Source organism: Dendrobates tinctorius, unplaced genomic scaffold, assembly GCF_039654945.1.
Source record: "Dendrobates tinctorius isolate UK_male_01 unplaced genomic scaffold, ASM3965494v1 ptg000103l, whole genome shotgun sequence".
NCBI classification, from domain to species: domain Eukaryota; kingdom Metazoa; phylum Chordata; class Amphibia; order Anura; family Dendrobatidae; genus Dendrobates; species Dendrobates tinctorius.
This window is the reverse complement of record NW_027361771.1, coordinates 892,514-912,854: the sequence shown is the minus strand read 5'-3', so window position 1 is coordinate 912,854 and position 20,341 is coordinate 892,514. Positions and strand designations below refer to the sequence as shown.

General features: G+C 40.9%; 1 protein-coding gene across 1 annotated transcript in view; it reads right to left on the bottom strand.

Annotated features, from left to right (window-relative positions):
- Nucleotides 1–13,369, bottom strand: part of EVPL (envoplakin) — a 75,741-nt gene extending 62,372 nt beyond the window's left edge. The window contains exons 1-2 of the mRNA XM_073587904.1: nucleotides 13,222–13,369; nucleotides 3,585–3,741 (exon numbers count right to left, since the gene is read on the bottom strand). Coding sequence (XP_073444005.1) covers nucleotides 3,585–3,661 — 77 coding nt within the window. The 5' untranslated portion in view covers nucleotides 3,662–3,741; nucleotides 13,222–13,369. The remainder of the gene's footprint in view (nucleotides 1–3,584; nucleotides 3,742–13,221) is intronic.
- Between the last annotated feature and the right edge of the window lie 6,972 nt (nucleotides 13,370–20,341).

Sequence of the window (20,341 nt, the reverse complement as noted above, 5' to 3'; positions counted from 1 at the left end):
TTTCCCTAACTAAGGGGGTGATAACGGGGGGTTTGATTTACTATTTATGGCGGTTTTTATGTTTGACAGCTGTCGCACGCTAAAAGACGCTTTTTATTGTAAAAATAGTTTTTGCATCACCACATATTGAGAGCTATAATTTTTCCATATTTTGACCCACTGAGTCATGTGAGGTCTTATTTTTTGCGGGACGAGTTGATGCTTTTATTTGTATCATGTTCGGGCATGTGACATTTTTTGATCGCTTTTTATTTCGTTTTTTGGGACGCAGAATTTACAAAAACCAGCGTTTCATGAATTTCTTTTGGGTGGTGCGTTTACGCCGTTCCAGGTGCGGTAAAATTTATAAGGCGGTTTTATTCTTCGTGTCAGTACGGTTACAGCGATACCTCATTTAGGTCTTTTTTTATGTTTTGGTGCTTTTATGCAATGAAAACAATTTTATATAAAAAATAATTATTTTTGCATCACTTTATTCTGCGAGCTATAACTTTTTTATTTTTTCGCTGATGATGCTGTATGGTGGCTCATTTTTTGCGGGACAAGATGACGTTTTCAGCGGTACCATGGATATTTATATGCGTCTTTTTGATCGCGCGTTATTGCACTTTTTGTTCGGCGGTATGATAATAAATCATTATTTTTTGCTTCGTTTTTTATTTTTATTTTTTAAGGGGTTCGCTTAAGGGGTTAACTATTGGGACAGTTTTATAGGGCGGGTCGTTACGGACGCGGCGATACCAAATATGTGTACTTTTATTGTTTTGTTTTGTTTTTATTTCCAAAAAATGAATTTATTGGGGAATATTTTTTTTTTTTTTTTTTAATTTATTTGGCGATTTTTTTAAATTATTTTTACACTTTTTTTTAATTTTTTTTTTACTTTATTACAATGTCCCATGGGGGACATCACTGTCCTGTGACAGATCGCTGATCTGTCACATCACAGATCACTGTGACAGATCAGCGATCTGTCACAGGCACTGCACAGGCTTCCTCATGCCTGTGCTTTGCAGGCACTGAGGAAGCCAGCTTCCTGCAGGCCCCCGGAGGTCCCCGTCGCCATATTGGATCCGGGGACCTGCAGGAAAGGAGTCCCCCGCAGCAGCGCTGCACATTGCGCTGCCGTGGGGGGCTCAGGGAAGCACGGAGGGAGCCCCCTCCCTGCCGATGCTTCCCTTTAACCCCCGGTACACTGCGATCGTGTTTGATCGCGGTGTGCAAGGGGTTAACGTGTCGGGGGCGGTCCGTGACCGCCCCTGACACATTGTGCCGGGTGTCAGCTATGATAATTAGCTGACACTCGGCCGCGATCAGCGGCGCTCACCACGTGGGCGCCGCTGATCGCGATGATGTAATATTCCGTCCATGGTAATTAGGTCCATGGTCACATTACGTCAATTGTAGGTAAGGGGTTAAGTCATGAAAACAGTGCCAGAGTCAGGATGTACTTTGTGGGCGGAGTTTGTACGGCCCCCGAAGGATGGTATAAATATCCAAATGGCCCTTGGCAGAAAAAAGATTCCCCACCCCTGATATAAATGAATATAATGTACTATCCTTATAGATTCTATATCTCCTATCACTAGATACAATGCTCCATGCTGTCATTGGTATTTAGATAGTGGACCAAGGTTTACCTGTTGCACCAGGGCCCAGAACATAGCAGCTATGCCTTTGAAAGAAAGCAAGTACAAAAAAGGGTTTGGAAAACCAGCTCACCGTTTTGGCTCAAGGCGTGTAGGTGCACGAATTTCTGTTATGACCAAACATGATGAATCCAAGAAATGAAGAGGGGTTGGTTCTAACTCCTTTAAAAAATAATTATTTATTGGTGTATGTTAAAAATAGTTTCCATATTGCATGAGGGAATAGGCAACGTGTTTCGAACACACTCCAGTGTGCTTCGTCTGAGCGGTCAGTAGCTGGAACCAACTCCTCTTCATTTCTTAACTTCAAAAAAGCTCCTTTAGGTCTATCATGTCAAGTTTTACTTTTAGGCCTCTCTTCTATTCGTGTGGCCATCTGATGTTTTTCTCTCTGGCATGGTACAGAAACTCTGGAGGGAAACTAAAGCAGGAACTGACCCCATGAATTACTATGGGATCATTCCCAGTCATCCGGCGTATCAGTTGTTATGCCTAATTTGTCTTGGAGCAGGATCAGAAAGCGCTTCGTGCAGTCTGGAACCTGGTAATCTAAGTGCGCGTCCTAAGTGCATGTCCTTTTCTGATCCATTACTGTGGATCAGAGTAGGTAATTCAATGTATCAGGCTCCAGTGAAATGAGTTACACCACGGACATCATCCACTCTTAATAGATTTGGATTGTGAATCCACCAAAACTGCCACGGAACGTCCCCTGTGAATTTTCTGAAGATGATCTTACTCATCGTTTTATTGAAAGGGGTTTCTTAGAATAGAGCTTTCTTATTGTACCATGAAATATTCTTTAATACCAATTACATTTAAATTCCTCACCATTGCCAAGATCTGTTTGCTGACAGTGAATAGAAACATTCTTCTTTGCATCCAAAGGCTGAAGGCCCCTATAGACTGTGTACTTTTCAAAGCTAAATTGGCAATAGTAGTCTTTGTAGACAATCCTAAGCTAAACAGGCTGGCTTACATGATACAGCGTAGCATAATATTAGGATATAAGAGATTTGGCTCACACCATATTGTTTAGATACCATTGTAGCAAATGATTAACAGTGATACGCTGATACAATATATATAATAAGAGGGTTATGTGGTCCAAGCTCCTCGAACAGGTTGAATACGGGAGACTGGGTGGGTGTTCCTGGCTTTGATTCATTGTCTACCTACTATTCTGGTTCTTCACAGCATCCTGTCACCGCCCAATTTCAGTGTCACCTTTACCATTCCATTCAGACAACACCCCAATACTGTCCTGAATCACAGCAACCCAATGGAATTAACCCCTTTGCTTTGGACAATTCATAAGCTGTGACTTGTTTCTCTGTGCATGTTTCTATCCTCACGTTTAAATAAAAGATCTGAACTATTTGGGAAAAATTAGTTTCCTAAAGATCCGTAGCGTTCTAATGATCGGAATGACTATAAGTGCCACTTTTTGTGATTCGCTTTTGCATTATTTTTTTTTTTTCATTATTGAATTGATATCTTCATCTTCTGAACTGTAAGAAGAATAAAAAAAATGTAGCATCTGAATATGCCATTGTCATCAGTGTGTTAGGATATGGATTATGTATGAGTTATGTAGTCCTGTATGAAGCCCCAGACATCACTTAGCTATTTCACAAGCAGTTATACCAAATAACAAACTCAGGTTTCCTACATATATATGTATGTAATTATGTAAAGTAATGTCAGCTTCAATCTAAACATTAAATAATAATAATATGAATAAATACATAATATAAAATGTGGATTCCTGAACTGATTGGCTATAGGAAACAGATGCCAACACCAGACCAGCAGTAGAGTGCAGAATACTAGTGGTCATGTGTTAATCGGGACCAGTCACAGGCCTATTGCAATAAGGTTCTCCACCATCATTACTTATACAATTTGGATTACCACCCTGCACCCCAGACTCACTTGCTATACTTTGAAGGCGACTTGCTTGGTGACTTGGTGGGTGACTTGGTGGGTGACTTGCTTTGTCCCTTGAACATGGTGCTGCTGTTGCCCCCTTTGCTGTCCCTCCCGGCGGTCCTGGAGCCTTTGTCCTGGAGTGTTCGCTGCACCTGAGAACCTGACAGTGACAAGCAGGGAAGAAGAGGTATGTGAGACAGGACAGTACAGAAACAGCAGGCTCCTCCCAAAACTTCTAGCCTAGGCAATGAGAGCAGAATGTGCATCTAACTTGCTAAACCAGTTGTGTAGGACAGAAAGATGTCCCCACCCAGGGAGAGTGTCCCATTTTAAGAGCATATTGTCAATACTATTCATGACATATTTAGGAGGAGAATTACGTATGTTTTGGAAGTCAAGATGTAAAATAAAAATGTTTATGTTTCTAATGAGGGGCTAATAGAAAAGTGTTAGATTTTGGCTGCCTATTGCACATTTGATTTTTTTTTTGCATTTTGGAAATGGCTGTCCTGTGGCCAGAGATGATTCCGTAAACAGGTTTCTCAACCATTATTTTTTTTTGGACAACTTAACTAAAAATTACTAATAGCCAATATTCTTCAAAGATTGCAAAGCCAAGAATCAATCAGAATAAGACTATCTGATCAAAAGATAACTTTAGGATTTGCCCCCTATGTCCGATTGGCCTTGGTCTAACCATTAGCAATCAGTAGAATGAAGGAGCAGTGGTTCGTGGAAAGTGTCCTACTACATTGTATTTTATCGACTCTAGTTGGCTTTTTCCTTACCGCTGCATGTACAACCATTGACTACAGTATAATGGTTGACCTTACAGCTGAGCATAAACTTTGAAAAGCCGACCGCAAATGAAAAAGTTGGCAGGGCACTTTGATTGCGCTATGCCACAGTGTACTAGTGATTGACAGGACCCCAAAGATTGAACATTAGTGACATATCATGGCAGTATGGCAACAATGTCTTCTATTAGACAACCACTTTTAGACAACTATGAAGTTTGCAAAAAAAAAAGAGAAGAGCTAAAAGGGCCCCTTAAAAGTGTGCCGATTATGAGAAAGGGGCCCACTGACTAATACACACAAGATGAGTGTTCTACATTGGAGAGGTGCTCTAATGCTTCATTCTGGCTAAAAGAGGGTTATGTTCAGTGGGGCTGCAGTCATTGTGCTTCCAAGAAGGCTGTCTCAGGTAGAAAACCCTTTAAACATTCTTAGGTATATTTTAACACATTAGGAACTTTAAATGTGAATGGCAGTATTGTGATTACATAATTAGTTACACAATAATGAGCCAACACGCCTGAATTTTAGTTAAATGGTGTAACTATGTAGAGCTTATAAAATACACAGTGCCTTTAAAATATAGTAAAAAACCTATTTTCCTAACTATCGTGATCATAAAACAGAATGCATTACATGTTACCTGCCATAATGCCCTTACAACACTGACACTCAAAAACCACTGCAGAGTGTGGAGGTGCAGGAACACCTTTGAATCTTGAAAAGTCATATAGAAACCTTCTTTTTCAGGCTTGGATTGGCCTACCGGGAAATAGGTAAATCTCCTGGTGGGTCAAATCGGAGGTGTGACTGGGCATCCCACTCCTTGTATGAGCATTAGTTGCCACAAAACACTTGATTCACTAGGTACAGACAATCTCATCAGTCACGTAACAAACTACCAACTTTATTATTTTATAGAAGGATAGATAAATGTGTGAATGAGGGCAATGTAATACTCACATGTAGCTGAACAGTGGACCCTCAGAGTCAAGGTTACTGGTGGGCTCTTAGCACCCAGTTCAAGACTGTTCTTATTATTCTGAAAACTATAGACTATACTCCAACAGCTGTGAATTCATATGTAGTCGGCAATCACAATCGTGAGACAGTATTTAAGTAGATGCGGTACCTGTTTCAGCCTGGAGTCAATTCTCCACTTTGTGGGTGACTATAATACACTCACTGGCCACTTTATTAGGTACACCATGCTAGTAACGGGTTGGACCCCCTTTTGCCTTCAGAACTGCCTCAATTCTTCGTGGCAGAGATTCAACAAGGTGCTGGAAGCATTCCTCAGAGATTTTGGACCATATTGACATGATGGCATCACACAGTTGGCGCAGATTTGTCGGCTGCACATCCCTGATGCGAATCTCCCGTTCCACCACATCCCAAAGATGCTCTATTGGATTGAGATCTGGTGACTGAGGAGGCCATTTGAGTACAGTGAACTCATTGTCATGTTCAAGAAACCAATCTGAGATGATTCGAGCTTTATGACATGGCGCATTATCCTGCTGAAAGTAGCCATCAGATGTTGGGTACATTGTGGTCATAAAGGGATGGACATGGTCAGCAACAATACTCAGGTAGGCTGTGGCGTTGCAACGATGCTCAATTGGTACCAAGGGGCCCAAAGAGTGCCAAGAAAAAATTCCCCACACCATGACACCACCACCACCAGCCTGAACCGTTGATACAAGGCAGGATGGATCCATGCTTTCATGTTGTTTACGCCAAATTCTGACCCTACCATCCGAATGTCGCAGCAGAAATCGAGACTCATCAGACCAGGCAACGTTTTTCCAATCTTCTACTGTCCAATTTCGATGAGCTTGTGCAAATTGTAGCCTCAGTTTCCTGTTCTTAGCTGAGAGGAGTGGTACCCGGTGTGGTCTTCTGCTGCTGTAGCCCATCTGCCTCAAAGTTCGACGCACTGTGCGTTCAGAGATGCTCTTCTGCCTACCTTGGTTGTAACGGGTGGCAATTTGAGTCACTGTTGCCTTTCTATCAGCTCGAACCAGTCTGCCCATTCTCCTCTGACCTCTGGCATCAACAAGGCATTTCCGGCCACAGAACTGCCGCACACTGGATTTTTTTTCTTTTTCGGACCATTCTCTGTAAACCCTAGAGATGGTTGTGCGTGAAAATCCCAGTAGATCAGCAGTTTCTGAAATACTCAGACCAGCCCTTCTGGCACCAACAATCATGCCACGTTCAAAGGCACTCAAATCACCTTTCTTCCCCATACTGATGCTCGGTTTGAACTGCAGGAGATTGTCTTGACCATGTCTACATGCCTAAATGCACTGAGTTGCCGCCATGTGATTGGCTGATTAGAAATTAAGTCTTAACACACAGTTGGACAGGTGTACCTAATAAAGTGGCCAGTGAGTGTATATTAGAGAGTGACATATATAGCAATTCATATAATATTGTTAGGAGAAACTACTGGTATTTGGAGCATGACCCGCTCTAAAGACTACTCAGAATGGACTCAGGGTGGCATTGAACAGTCACCCATTATCCTATTCCCCTCCTTGGGAACAAGGATGAACTGGCACTTTTTGACACAAATATGGGACTAGTAGAATTTTCAGTTAGTGGCACTAAATATGCAACAGTTTAGGTACTTTGTGTGCCACCTTCTGGTACCATATTATGGGTTTGCACAGCACAAATCTGTAATACAGCCATGTGCCATTTTCAAAGGTTGTTTTCATAGTGGAAGCTACGGCATTGTGACAGATCCAAAGTGTCAATGATGATTCAATCCACATTCATTTGAATAGCTTCTTTCATGGTTTCATAAGGATTTTAAGAGCAGGAATAAAGCTATATGCTGCATTAATCTTAGCATTAAAAATTCAGACCAGGTCTCCAACAAGGCTCTGAACTGAAGTGTGAACTGTTGCAGATTTCGGCTTTCAGCAGAATTACCAGCACTCAGACATTGTGGGAGAATGAATAGTGTTACTTAACCATTATATTCATTATGATCAACAACATGTAGGAATCAGGGAAAAATCTGACATAAAGAAAACTAGAAGTGCTATACAGTAGACTTTACAGAGTAACCACACACACATATCTGCAAACGGTAGCAATTAGCACAGAGCCGTCGGCTGTCTGCTCAGCACAGTCCCTCCACAACATAAGCCTGCAGCTGTTGTATATTCCAACATGGGCCAGGTCTTAAGCTGTATTAGGCACTTACATTCAACATTATGCCGAACGACTGACCTTTTGACACTAGTATGTGTAGTATACATCAGCATGCATTATATTAATTGGCTATTCTACATGTCATTATATGGCTGACTGACTAAAGCCGTAGTTACTGCAGAAAGATAAGCTCTGAAGCACTAACTGCTGTTCTAGCAAGTGAAATACATTGTAAACCAAAAAAGGAGCACAGTAAATTGTACCAAGGTATTTGGGTGGAGAACTGCTTTCAATGAGAGCAAATGGAAACTCCACACTTATGCTGCATTCTTATTAGCCTTATTCATTCAGGAAAATATATCCCTCCTCTATGATGAAATATTTATGATAGAGGTAATACTGATGAAATGGCAGGAGTGGTAGTTTCAGTCACAAACTATGCTAATTCAGATTTCATTTGTGATTTTGGAAATTAAGAAAAAAATCTGATCTGTATATTTTACTTCTGTAATAATAATAATAATAATAATAATAATAATCATCATCAATGTATTGTGTAATATTCTGCATTGTTGCTTCTCCCATCAGCTGCACCCCTACAGAGCAAGCGTCATTTTACCAGATCGTAGTACAAGGTTCATTGAAGAAAGACAGGTAATGGAGATGACTCAGTCTGGCAGTGCACATGACTAAACATCATGATAGATGTGTAATTTCACCCGTTAAATCTCATTGTGTGTATTCTAGTTAAACCCAAATTATTATTTGACATATGCACCTGCAGAGATCTGTGTTTTACCCTAGGAGAAATGATCTCCAGTTTACAAAAGTACTATTGTACTTTTACAAGTTTTCATTAAAGAAGCAATACTCCTTTCAAAGCTTTTTTCCCCTTAACCCCTTTACTCCCAAGAGTGGTTTGCATGTTAATGCCCAGGCCAATTTTTACAATTCTGACCACTGTCCCTTTATGAGGTAATAACTCCGGAAGGCTTCCAAGGATCCTGGTGATTCGGACATTGTTTTCTCGTGACATATTGTACTTCATGTTAGTTGTAAAATTTCATTCATATAACTTGCGTTTATTTGTGAAAAAAACGGAAATTTGGTAAAAATTTAGAAAATTTTGCAATTTTCCAACTTTGAATTTTAAATCACAGAGATATGGCACTCAAAAAACTTAATAAGTAACATTTCCCACATGTTTACTTTACATCAGCACAATTTTGGAACCCAAATTTTTTTTTGTTAGGAAGTTATAAGGGTTAAAAGTTGACAAGCAATTTCTCATTTTTACAACACCATTTTATTTTTACGGACCACATCACATTTGAATTCACTTTGAGGGGTCTATATGATAGAAAATACCCAAAAGTGACACCATTCTAAAAACTTCACCCCTGACAGTACTCAAAACCACATTCAAGAAGTTTATTAACCCTTCAGGTGCTTCACAGGAATTTTTTGAATGTTTAAAAAAAAATGAACATTTAACTTTTTTTCACAAACAAAATTACTTCAGGTCCAATTTTTTTATTTTACCAAGGGTAACAGGAGATATTGGACACAAAAGTTATTGTGCAATTTGTCCTGAGTACGCTGATACCTGATATGTGGGGGTGGACCACTGTTTGGGTGCATGGCAGAGCTCGGAAGGGAAGGAGCGCCGTTTGACTTTTTCAACACAAAATTGGCTGGAATTGAGATCAGGCGCCATGTCACGTTTGGAGAGCCCCTGATGTTCCTAAACAGTGGAAACTCCCCACAAATTACCCCATTTTGGAAACTAGACCCCCCAAGGAACTTATCTAGATGTGTGGTGAGAACTTTGAACCCCCAAGGGCTTCACAGAAGTTTATAACGTAAAGCCGTACAATTAAAAAAATCATTCAATCCACAAAAATGATCTTTTTACCCCCAATTTTTATTTTCCCAAGGGAAACAGGACACCAAAAGTTACTGTGCAATTTGTCCTGAGTACGCTGATACCCCATATGTGGAGGTAAACCACTATTTGGGCGCATGGCAGAGCTCGGAAGGGAAGCAGCGCCATTTGACTTTTTTGGCTGGAGTTGAGATCAGATGCCATGTTGTGTTTGGAGAGCCCCTGATGTGCCCAAACAGTGGAACCCCCCCAATTCTAACTCCAACCATAACCCGAACACACCCCTAACCCTAATCTCAGCCCTAGACCTAACCCTAATGGGAAAATGGAAATAAATGCATTTTTTAAATTTTATTATTTTACCATAACTAAGGGGGGTGATAACGGGGGGGTTTGATTTACTATTTATGGCGGGTTTTTATGTTTGGCAGCTGTCATACGCTAAAAGACGCTTTTTATTGTAAAAATAGTTTTTTCATCACCACATTTGGAGAGCTCTAATTTTTCTGTATTTTGACCCACAGAGTCATGTGAGGTCTTTTTTTTTGCGGGACGATTTGACATTTTTATTGGTACTATTTTCGGGCGCGTAACATTTTTTGATCACTTTTTATTCCGATTTTTGGGACGCAGAATGAACAAAAGCCAGCATTTCATGAATTTCTTTTGGGGGGAGGCGTTTACACCATTCTGCGTGTGGTAAAATTGATAAAGCGGTTTTATTCTTCGGGTCAGTACGATTACAGCGATACCTCATTTATGTTTTTTTTATGTTTTGGCGCTTTTATACAATAAAACCAATTTGATATGAAAAATAATTATTTTGCATCGCTTTATTCTGTGAGCTATAACTTTTTTATTTTTTCGCTGATGACGCTGTGTGGTGGCTCATTTTTTGCGGGACAAGATGTCGTTTTCAGTGGTATCATGGTTATTCATATCCATCTTTTTGATTGCGCGTTATTGCACTTTTTGTTAGGCGGTATGATGATAAAGCATTGTGTTTTGCTTTGTTTTTTTTTTTGAAGGGGTTCACTAAAGGGGTTAACTAGCAGTTTTATAGGGTGGGCCGTTACGGACGCGGCGATACTAAATATGTGTACTTTTATTGTTTTTTTTTATTTAGAAAAAAAAGAATTTATTAGAGAATTTTTTTATTTAATTTGGGATTTTTTTAAAATTATTTTTACAAGTGTGTTTTTTTTTTTAACTTTATTATATTGTCCCGGGGGGGACATCACTGTCTTGTGTCAGATTACTGATCTGACAATTAGAACATCGCTCTGTCAGACCAGCAATCTGACAGGCGCTGCTGCAGGCTTCCTCATGCCTGCTTTTAGCAGGCAGTGAGGAAGGCGCCTCCCTGCAGGACTCCGAAGGCCCCCGCGGCCATATTGGATCCGGGGGCCTGCAGAGAGGAGGACTCTCAGAGCGACGCAGCACATCGCGTCGCTTCGGGAGTCGCAGGGAAGCACGGAGGAAGCCCCCTCCCTGTGCGCTTCTCTCCTATGCCCCCGGTACACTGCGATCATGTTTGATCGCAGTGTTCCAGGGGTTAAGGTGTCGGGGACGGTCCGTGACCGCCCCTGACACATAGTGCCGGGTGTCAGCTGTGATAATCAGCTGACACCCGGCCGTGATCAGCAGCGCTCCCCCCGTGAGACGTAATATTCTGTCCTTGGGACTTAAGTCCCAGGTCACATGGATGGAATATTATGTAGGAAAGGGGTTAATATATTGCAGTCATCATATTCTATAGCACTGTGTACCTATAATTGCTCCTTTTACCTTTCTACCCAGTTAATTCTTCTCTTTTCCATTAGGTCTATGACATCACATGATTAAAAACGGACTAGCTGAATCCTTCTAAGCTGTATGTAGACACAGGAAGTATTTTTTTCCCTACACGAGTCATCATTAGAACTACAATTCTACATCACTGCAAACTCCACATACTGCTTAGAAGGATTCAGCTAGTCTGTTTCTAATCATGTGATGTCAAAAGATAAAAGATGAAAAGAGGAGAATTAGCTGTGTAGAAAGGCAAAATGAGCAACACAGTGCTATATAATATGATGACTGCAATATATTAAGAGGATAAAAACTTTGATGGGAGAAGTGCTTCTTTAAATTTTTTCCCTAGCCATTTTCTAAATTCCTCCTTGCAGTTGGTGAATTGACATTTCTGCTATGATTTCGAAGCCAGTATTCTACCTTTTGGGTACACAAGATCATATATGCAATGTATTTTTTGTGTAGATTTTCTAGACAGAAAGTGCATTGTGTATTATGAAATCAGCATTGTGTCTGAAAATTTTACAAAATTTTCTGACACTGCAGAGAAAATCCAAGTCCACAGTATACGGTATATTGACCATTGCAGTGGTGTTGATATCTGTAGCATGTCATTTTGCATCATGATGAGTGTAATCTGCCGTAAATCTGCAACAGAATCCACAGCAAAATCTGCATAATTTAGGCAGAGGCTACACTGCGATGCAAATTGTGCGACCAAAAATCCCTACATGCTGCTTCTAGACCACAGCACAATGGAGGAGGTGAATTGTATCGCAAGGTGCTGTGAGTGCGGTAAGGCTAGTTTCACATTAGCGCTTTTGTGCGCAGCGCATCATGCGCACCCGTGCACCTATGTTTAACATGGCGTGCGCATGGTCTTGCGCACGCTTGCGTTTTCGTGCACATGCGTTTTCTGTCTTTCGCGCCAGGCGCGCCAGATGCAACATGTTGCATTTTTTGGTCCGCCCTGTCTCGTCAAAAAAACGCATGCGCAAGCTTGCGCACGGAATGCGCAAAAAACAACACATGGAAGTCTATGGGAACGCATGCGTGCGCATGGTTTTGCGCACGTTTGCGTTTTTTGTACGCATGTGTTTTTGAGGTAAATAAGTCTGGAATGTGTTCTAGACAATGGAAAACCAAGGTAATAAAAGATTGTGTGGGCACTGGAATTCCCCAATACTCTACAGACTGCTGCAAGACTGAAAACAGCAAAATTGTGAAAATGTGAAATTGTGAAATGTCACACCTAAAAACGCATGCGCATAAAAACACAAACGCATGCAAAACGCAAGCAACGCTGCATTTTTTGACGCATCAGCGTACGCATGGCGCTAAAAAAACGCGCGTTTGTTTTGCGTTTGCATGCGTTTTTCTTTGCGTTTTTTATGCACACGATGCGCTTCACAAAAAAAGGTTAATGTGAAACTGGCCTAAGCAAGTTGGGGAAAAAATCCAAATGTGTCTACGTTTTTGTGACTTGCTTGTTACAGTTTTGGTACATGGTGGGTCGAAATGAGACCCCATTACCTGCATTGTGCTGCAATGTAGCAGTGGAAGACAGTGATTTCTGAGCGTCTGACCTATGTCACTACCCAATTCTCCATGTAGCCCCAGCCTTATTTTTGCCGCAGTTGATCTGCAGTGGATACGTCTCAGCCATGGTGACATCCTTCCAGATCTACATTAAGGCCGGGATCACACATGCGAGGAATACGGCCAAGTTTCGCATGTTAATACCCGGCACTGCCGCTGGCACTCAGATCGGAGTGTGTGGCCGCATAGCAATACATGGAGCCGCACGCTCCGCTCCTGAGTGGCGGCGGCAGTGTCGGATATTAACATGCGAGACTCGGCCGTATTCTTCGCATGTGTGGTCCCGGCCTTAGTTAAAATATGAAATTCCAGTTCTATAGATACACAAAGTAACATAAGTAAAGCTATGGCGGCGGTGGTTTTGGAAGGGCTCTGTAGTTTAGTTCACTCTTTATACCTGTTTCTAGGTGTGGAGTAGGGTTACTGCCCTGAGAAATCCTCTCCCTCCACCTTCTCTCTCCGGGCCCAGAAAGGAAAACATGCAGGTACGGCAGAATTTGGAAAAAATGATTGGTATTTCTTCAGAGCTCTGAGACTGGAAGGGGGCAGGACAAGGGTGTGGCGACTCAGGTGAACTTCACAGCACAGGAGGCTGGTTAAAAATAGCCTGGAACACCCAGTAGCACCAGGAGCGTGTATATTACCTGGGAGGAAGTGCATTGTTCCCGAGGGGAAATGGCTACAGGACCCTTAGTACAATACAGTGTATAACACAGCACTACGGGGCATACGGCAAGTGCTGAACTCAACAGCACATGCGGCATATGTAGCATTGTTAAGTACATCAGCACCAGACAAAGAAGCGTCAGTCTAAACTTAGTTGTCACCACCAATCTTGTCACTATGAATGTTTGCTCGCTGGAGGGTTACACTGCTTATTGCTGTATTGATCTATACTGCAATCTCTTATATGGTTTTATTTAGGTGCTGAAAACTTCGTACAAAAAAATAATAAAATTTTATTTTTGTCACCATTTTTTGAGACCCGTTACGGTTTCATTTGTCAGGATCTGGGGCTGAGTAAGGGCTTATTTTTTTGCATTATGAGCTGTCGTTTTTATTGGTATCATTTTGGTGTACATACAATATTTATATCCCCTGTTATTGCATTTAATTGCAATGTTCCGGAGGCCAAAAAAAGTACTTCTGGCATTTTGATTTTTTTTTTCGCCTACTGATCGGATTAATTTATTTTATATTTTGATGGATTTGATATCTCTAAATGCAGCCGTACCAAATACCTTATGTGTAATTTTTTTTATTTATAGTTTTATTTTTAATGGGGCTTATTTGAACTTTTGCGGTTTTTACATTTTTTTCAAAACTTTTTTTTTTTACTTTATACTGAATTTAATAGTCCCCTTAAAAGACTTAAAGCTGCAATTGTCCAATCACCTGTGCTATAGATAGCACGAGGCTCATAATGAAAGATACAGGAGCCATCGTCAGACTCCGGGTTGTCATGACATCCCGTTAAATCAGACATCAAGTGAGGGAAAAGATGCAGGCTCAATGTGTGAGCTCGCATCAAAGGCAGGTACACTACTTTTGACGAACAAGTACGTCAAAGATAGTGAAGGGGTTTATGTTACCCTTAATCTGTATAATTAGACTGAAGCGTAAACTAAAATCTTTTGGTTGGAAAAAGAAGAATAAAGAACTATAATAAAGTGGTTGCATAAATATGCAAACTCTTAATCTACCATGTTTCTCCAAAATATAAGACATTGTCTTATATTATTTTTTGCTCCGAAAGATGATTTCAAGCGATGTCTTATTCTTTCCATGAACAACAATCCACATTTATGCTTGATCAAAAAAACTCAACATTTAGTCAAATATAGTCACACACACAGACACTGCACATACACATGTAAATATACAATAAAACCTAAAAAAAAAACTGCATTGAATAAGAAGTGTAATAATTAAAATATACACCTAAATAATTACAAAACTTTATTGAAAACACCATTAGACACAAAACCATATAAAAAACATAGACAACAAAATTAAACAGGAAAATAGGCAGAGGGCAGTGCACACCATGAGCACTAAGCTAAATGAGATTATTAGGAATGATTAGAGTAATATGGGGTCAAAGCACACAATTAAAGAAAAGGCATGATAGATAAATAGATAGGACACCTAATAATAACAATAATACAAATAGGGAATTTAAGGTGCCAATTCTTACATACTAAGTAATAAGTAACACTCATATGAAGAGTAAATAAAATAAGGTAAACATGTAGACACCATAAGGATTAGGCATTAAAAAACACATGTTGGCGTTATAAAGTATATGCTAACTAAACAACTAGTTTAGAATGTATCCCATGGTGAAAATAAAGTACAATCAAGCATGAATATACAGGGAAACATACTGACCCAAATTCATGGTGAGAGGCACTGCCCCCGCCCCACACTCCAACGCGCATTTCACAACTGCTTCCTCAGGCACTGATGTAAATATACACACACTGCACCTATAGTACACACCAGCCTGTCTCATCTTTAGGTCTTGGTGACACCCTGGTTACATGACTGTGATGCTACCAAAAGTCTTTAAAGGGAATCTGTAATCTGTTTTGGCCACTATAAGATGCGGCCACTGCCTTTCAGGGCTTATCTACAGCATTCTATAATGCTGTAGATAAGCCCCCGGTCCGACCTGAAAAATAAGTTTTATTATACTCATCCGGGGGCAGAGCGAAGTAGTGCAGTGTGCAGGCGCTGCGCTTCTCTGACCTTTCACGGCACCTGCGCACTGCAGTACTTTGCGCTGCCCTCAACAGGGCAGAGAAGTACGCCTGCGCAGGAGCGCGATGCCGGGGAGCGATGAAGCAAGCAGGAGGGCGGCATCACAAGAAGATGGGAAGCGCCAGACCCAGACCTGCAACACCCATCGGACCAGACCGCATCGGACCGCCCCCACAGGTGAATATAATAAGTCATTTTTCTTATCTTTCAGAAATATTGGGGGCCTATAAGAGAATGGGTACCCTGGAATATTGACCAGTTTGCCCCCCCCCCCCAAACACCTGTCCTGACTGTAGTTAAAGCTTATTTTTGGAGTAGGGCTTATATTTCAAGCATTCTCCAAAAATCCTGTAAAATCATGAGTTTATTTTTGGGATAGTTCTTATTTGTGAGGAAACATGGTAATACTTTTCTAAAGTACTCTTAGAATTAATGAGTAGAAATTTTTAGTACGCGCCTATCATCACGTCAATTCTGTAATTGACAATCCTTTGCCCACTTTTCCTAATAGTGCTCCAAATATATCAGATTGCGAGGGAATCTCCTGTGCAGGGCTGGCGTTAGAGGCAGGCAAACTAGGCAATTGCCTAGGGCCCCCAAGACTCCATGGGCCCTCAGTCAATGGCTAGCCGCTAATATTGGCACACCTCATTGCCACTATGGGGACCATGAGTTAGGGGGCCCTGGCACCAGTGCCAGCTCTGCTTCTCTGCTAGATAGATGCCGATACACTTGAAAGCAGTGATGGAGGAGATAGTGTCAGGCGCAGCGGATGTGATTATATCACTTCATCGCTCGCCATGCTGTGCAGAGATCAGAGCAGCAAAGGAACGGATAGAGATGAGTATTGTTTTTTTTTTAAATCAGTGAGTACATAATGGTCATAATACTGGAGGACTATGGGGCTGCATTATACTATATCAATGTCTGTGTGGAGTGCATTATACTATATGTACTATATGCATGCTGCATTATACTCTATCAAGGACTATGAGGGCAGTATTATGCAATATGAAGGACTATGGAATGCGTTATACTATATTGAGTTCTTTGGTGTGTGCATTATACTATATAGAGAATAATGGGGAATCTATTATGCTATATGGAGGACTATAAGGAGTGTATTATATTATATTGAGTTCTTTGGTGTGTGCATTATACTATATAGAGGATAATGGGGAATCTATTATGCTATATGGAGGACTATAAGGAGTGTATTATACTGTATAGAGGAGTATGAGGTGTGCATTATAGTATATGGAGGACTATGGTGACAGTATAATACTATATGGAGGACTATGGAGAGTGTATTATACTATATGGAGGGCTATGGGGTCTACATTATACTATATGGAGTAAAAGTAAATAAAATAAATATGCTACTAACATGATACTGTATGGGGACAGACTGATCTACTAGTAATTGTTCTGTGCCCATCATTCTTCCTCAGGCGGCGTAAACAGGCCGGAAAACAAGTGTTGAAAGCCTTCAATATTGTTGATCACACTTGCTTAACCGCCTGAACTTAGCGCGCATGTAAACACAACCAAAACGTTTGTGTGATTGTGGAATATGTGAGCATTTGGGGCGCCACGTTAAAATCTTGCCCAGAGCCCCACGTAGTCTAAATCCATCCCTGCCCAAACACAAACCTCAGCTTCTGCAGAACAGCATAATATACATTTATATATACAGTGGGTATGGAAAGTATTCAGACCCCTTTAAATTTTTCACTTTTTGTTTCATTGCAGCCATTTGGTAAATTCAAAAAAGTTCATTTTTTCTCATTAATGTACCCTCTGCACCCCATCTTAACTGAAAAAAACAGAAATGTAGAAATGTTTGCAAATTTATTTAAAAAAAGCTGAAATATCACATGGTCATAAGTATTCAGACCCTTTGCTCAGACACTCGTATTTAAGTCACATGCTGTCTATTTCCTTGTGATCCTCCTTGAGATGGTTCTACTCCTTCATTGGAGTCCAACTGTGTTTAATTAAACACAGTATTTTAGGTTTGTGCTGCTTTTCTCCAATTTTCTAAATGTTAACTCATATTCTGAATGTTGGTATATAGCAGTGTACCCCAAACCAATCCTCAAGAGCCACCAACAGGTCATGCTTTCAGGATTTCCTTAGTATTGCCCAGGCGATAATTGCAGTACCTGCACAGGCAATGATTCCATCACCTGGGCCATACTAAGGTCATCCTGAACACATGACCTATTGGTGCCTCTTGAGGAATGGAGTTTGGGAGCACTGATTTATAGAGTAGAGTTGACTATAGAGAGGAAGTACCAGACTGAAAGAGTTTGTCCGACCCCAAAATCCAATTTTTTTTTAAGCTAATCTGTCCTGTATTGTAACACCCCTATACATTATGTTTTTTGTTTCTACCTTTCGTTTGTCTTGAATTTCACTTCATTCCCTGGAGATTAGGAGAGACTGGAGCAGTGGGGGAACAGGGAGAGGTGAGTATTGTATTTTTTGCTTTTTAAATTAGTGAAATTAGTGAATACGTGGTGGTCATAATACTGTAGTACTATGGGATTGCATTATGCTCTATGGGGCTGCATTATACTCTATAAATGACTATGGAGAGTACATTGTACTATATGTACTATATGGGGGCTTTATTATACTCTATCGAGGGCTATGGGGACACACATTGTTTTTTTTGTCATCAGTATTTTGTGCCTTGCATGTTTTTTTTGGACATAGAGCATGTCACTTCTTTCAGCATTTTTCACTCATTGAATTGAATGGGAAAAAAACACATGAAAAAAACACCACCCAAAACGTAGCAGAACCTGCGTTTTTGCTGCAGGTTCTTTCAGTTTTCTTTCAGTTCTGTCACGGCTCTGAGAATACAGAGCACCTGCTGTAACCGAGCTCCCACCCCTGACTGATACTCCCTCTGCATTGGGGCTAAGCTGTCAGACAGGGCCAGAGTGCTGTTAAAGCTGCCACTCTTTATACTCAGAGTGGTGACTGAACCAGTGCTTCCCCCCGCCTCCATGACTGAAGCCGTATTCTGGCGGGGAGAATAAAGTTAATTTTCTCCCCATTGCATTCTGCTGTGTGCAGGCGCCGGACAGCATAATAAGACTATTAACCTGGAGATTAACGGCATAGTGTTATTTCTAGTGACAGATTCACTTTAAGCAAGCTGAAGATTAAATGAACTCTAAAAAGCTTAAAGTTAAAGATTACACATTTTCTTTGTATTTTTGGCCAAAAAAATATATATGATGAGCACAGAATGATCACTAGTAGATCAATCTGTCTCCTTACAGTATCATGTTATCAGCAGCATATCTGCAGTATTCACCAGGCGATGTGCTGCTGAAAACAATTATTTCTGTTTCGGCATAAACAATCCAATCAATTGATGAATAGGCAGCATTTTGCTCATTTAGCATAATGCACCCCATAGTCCTCCATATTATATAATGCACAACCTATAGTGCTCTATACAGTGCAATGGACACCCCATAGTGCTCCATGCAGTACAATGCACACCCCATAGTCCTCCATATAGTATACTCCTGTCCTCATGGTCCTCAATATAGTATAATGTACCCCATAGTCATCCATATTGTACAGTATAATGCACTCCCCATAATACTCCATATGGTACAGTTCTCGCCCCATAGAATAATGCACCCCACAGTCCTTCATATAGTATAATGTATTCCCCATAGCCCTCCATACAGTATACAGCATTCCCCATTGTCCTCCATATGCTATAATACAGCACCCATATAGTATAATGCACTCCCAATAGTCTCAATAGAGTATAATGCCACTCCCATATTGTACACATAGTATTATGCACTCCCCATAGTCCTTGATAGAGTATAATGCAGTCTCATATAGTATAATACAGCCCCAAAAAGTATAATGCAGTCTCATATAGTATAATGCCGCCCACAAAGTATAATGCAGCCTCATATAGTACAATACAGCCTCAATTAGTATAATGATGTATATAATAGAGTATAATGGAGCCTCATACGTATAGTAAACCAGGGGAAGAGTCTTGAGGAGATCATTTGCATATTCCCAGTGCCTTCTGGGATAAGTGAAGAGTCTCCGCGAGCTCAACGATCACTGGGTTTTGGCCGTTGCAGCTGAAAAGAGGAAATCGGAAAACCAGGGGAAGAGTCTTGAGGAGATCATTTGCATATTCCCAGTGCCTTCTGGGATAAGTGAAGAGTCTCCGCGAGCTCAACGATCACTGGGTTTTGGCCGTTGCAGCTGAAAAGAGGAAATCGGAAAACCAGGGGAAGAGTCTTGAGGAGATCATTTGCATATTCCCAGTGCCTTCTGGGATAAGTGAAGAGTCTCCGCGAGCTCAACGATCACTGGGTTTTGGCCGTTGCAGCTGAAAAGAGGAAATCGGAAAACCAGGGGAAGAGTCTTGAGGAGATCATTTGCATATTCCCAGTGCCTTCTGGGATAAGTGAAGAGTCTCCGCGAGCTCAACGATCACTGGGTTTTGGCCGTTGCAGCTGAAAAGAGGAAATTGGAAAAACCGCGCGCCGAAATTTGGCTCATCTTTCATCGTTTTTAAGAAATCTCAAGATGGAAGAGGCCAGGAGCCATTTGGTGAGCTGCATTTCTTGCTACATGTTCACAGATTTACCAGTGGAAAAGCCAAACTTCACATGCCACAAATGCAAGCTTGTGTCCCTGTTGGAGGAAAAGTTGCAAAATCTCGAAGAGAGGTTAGCTACGTTGAAGATCATTAA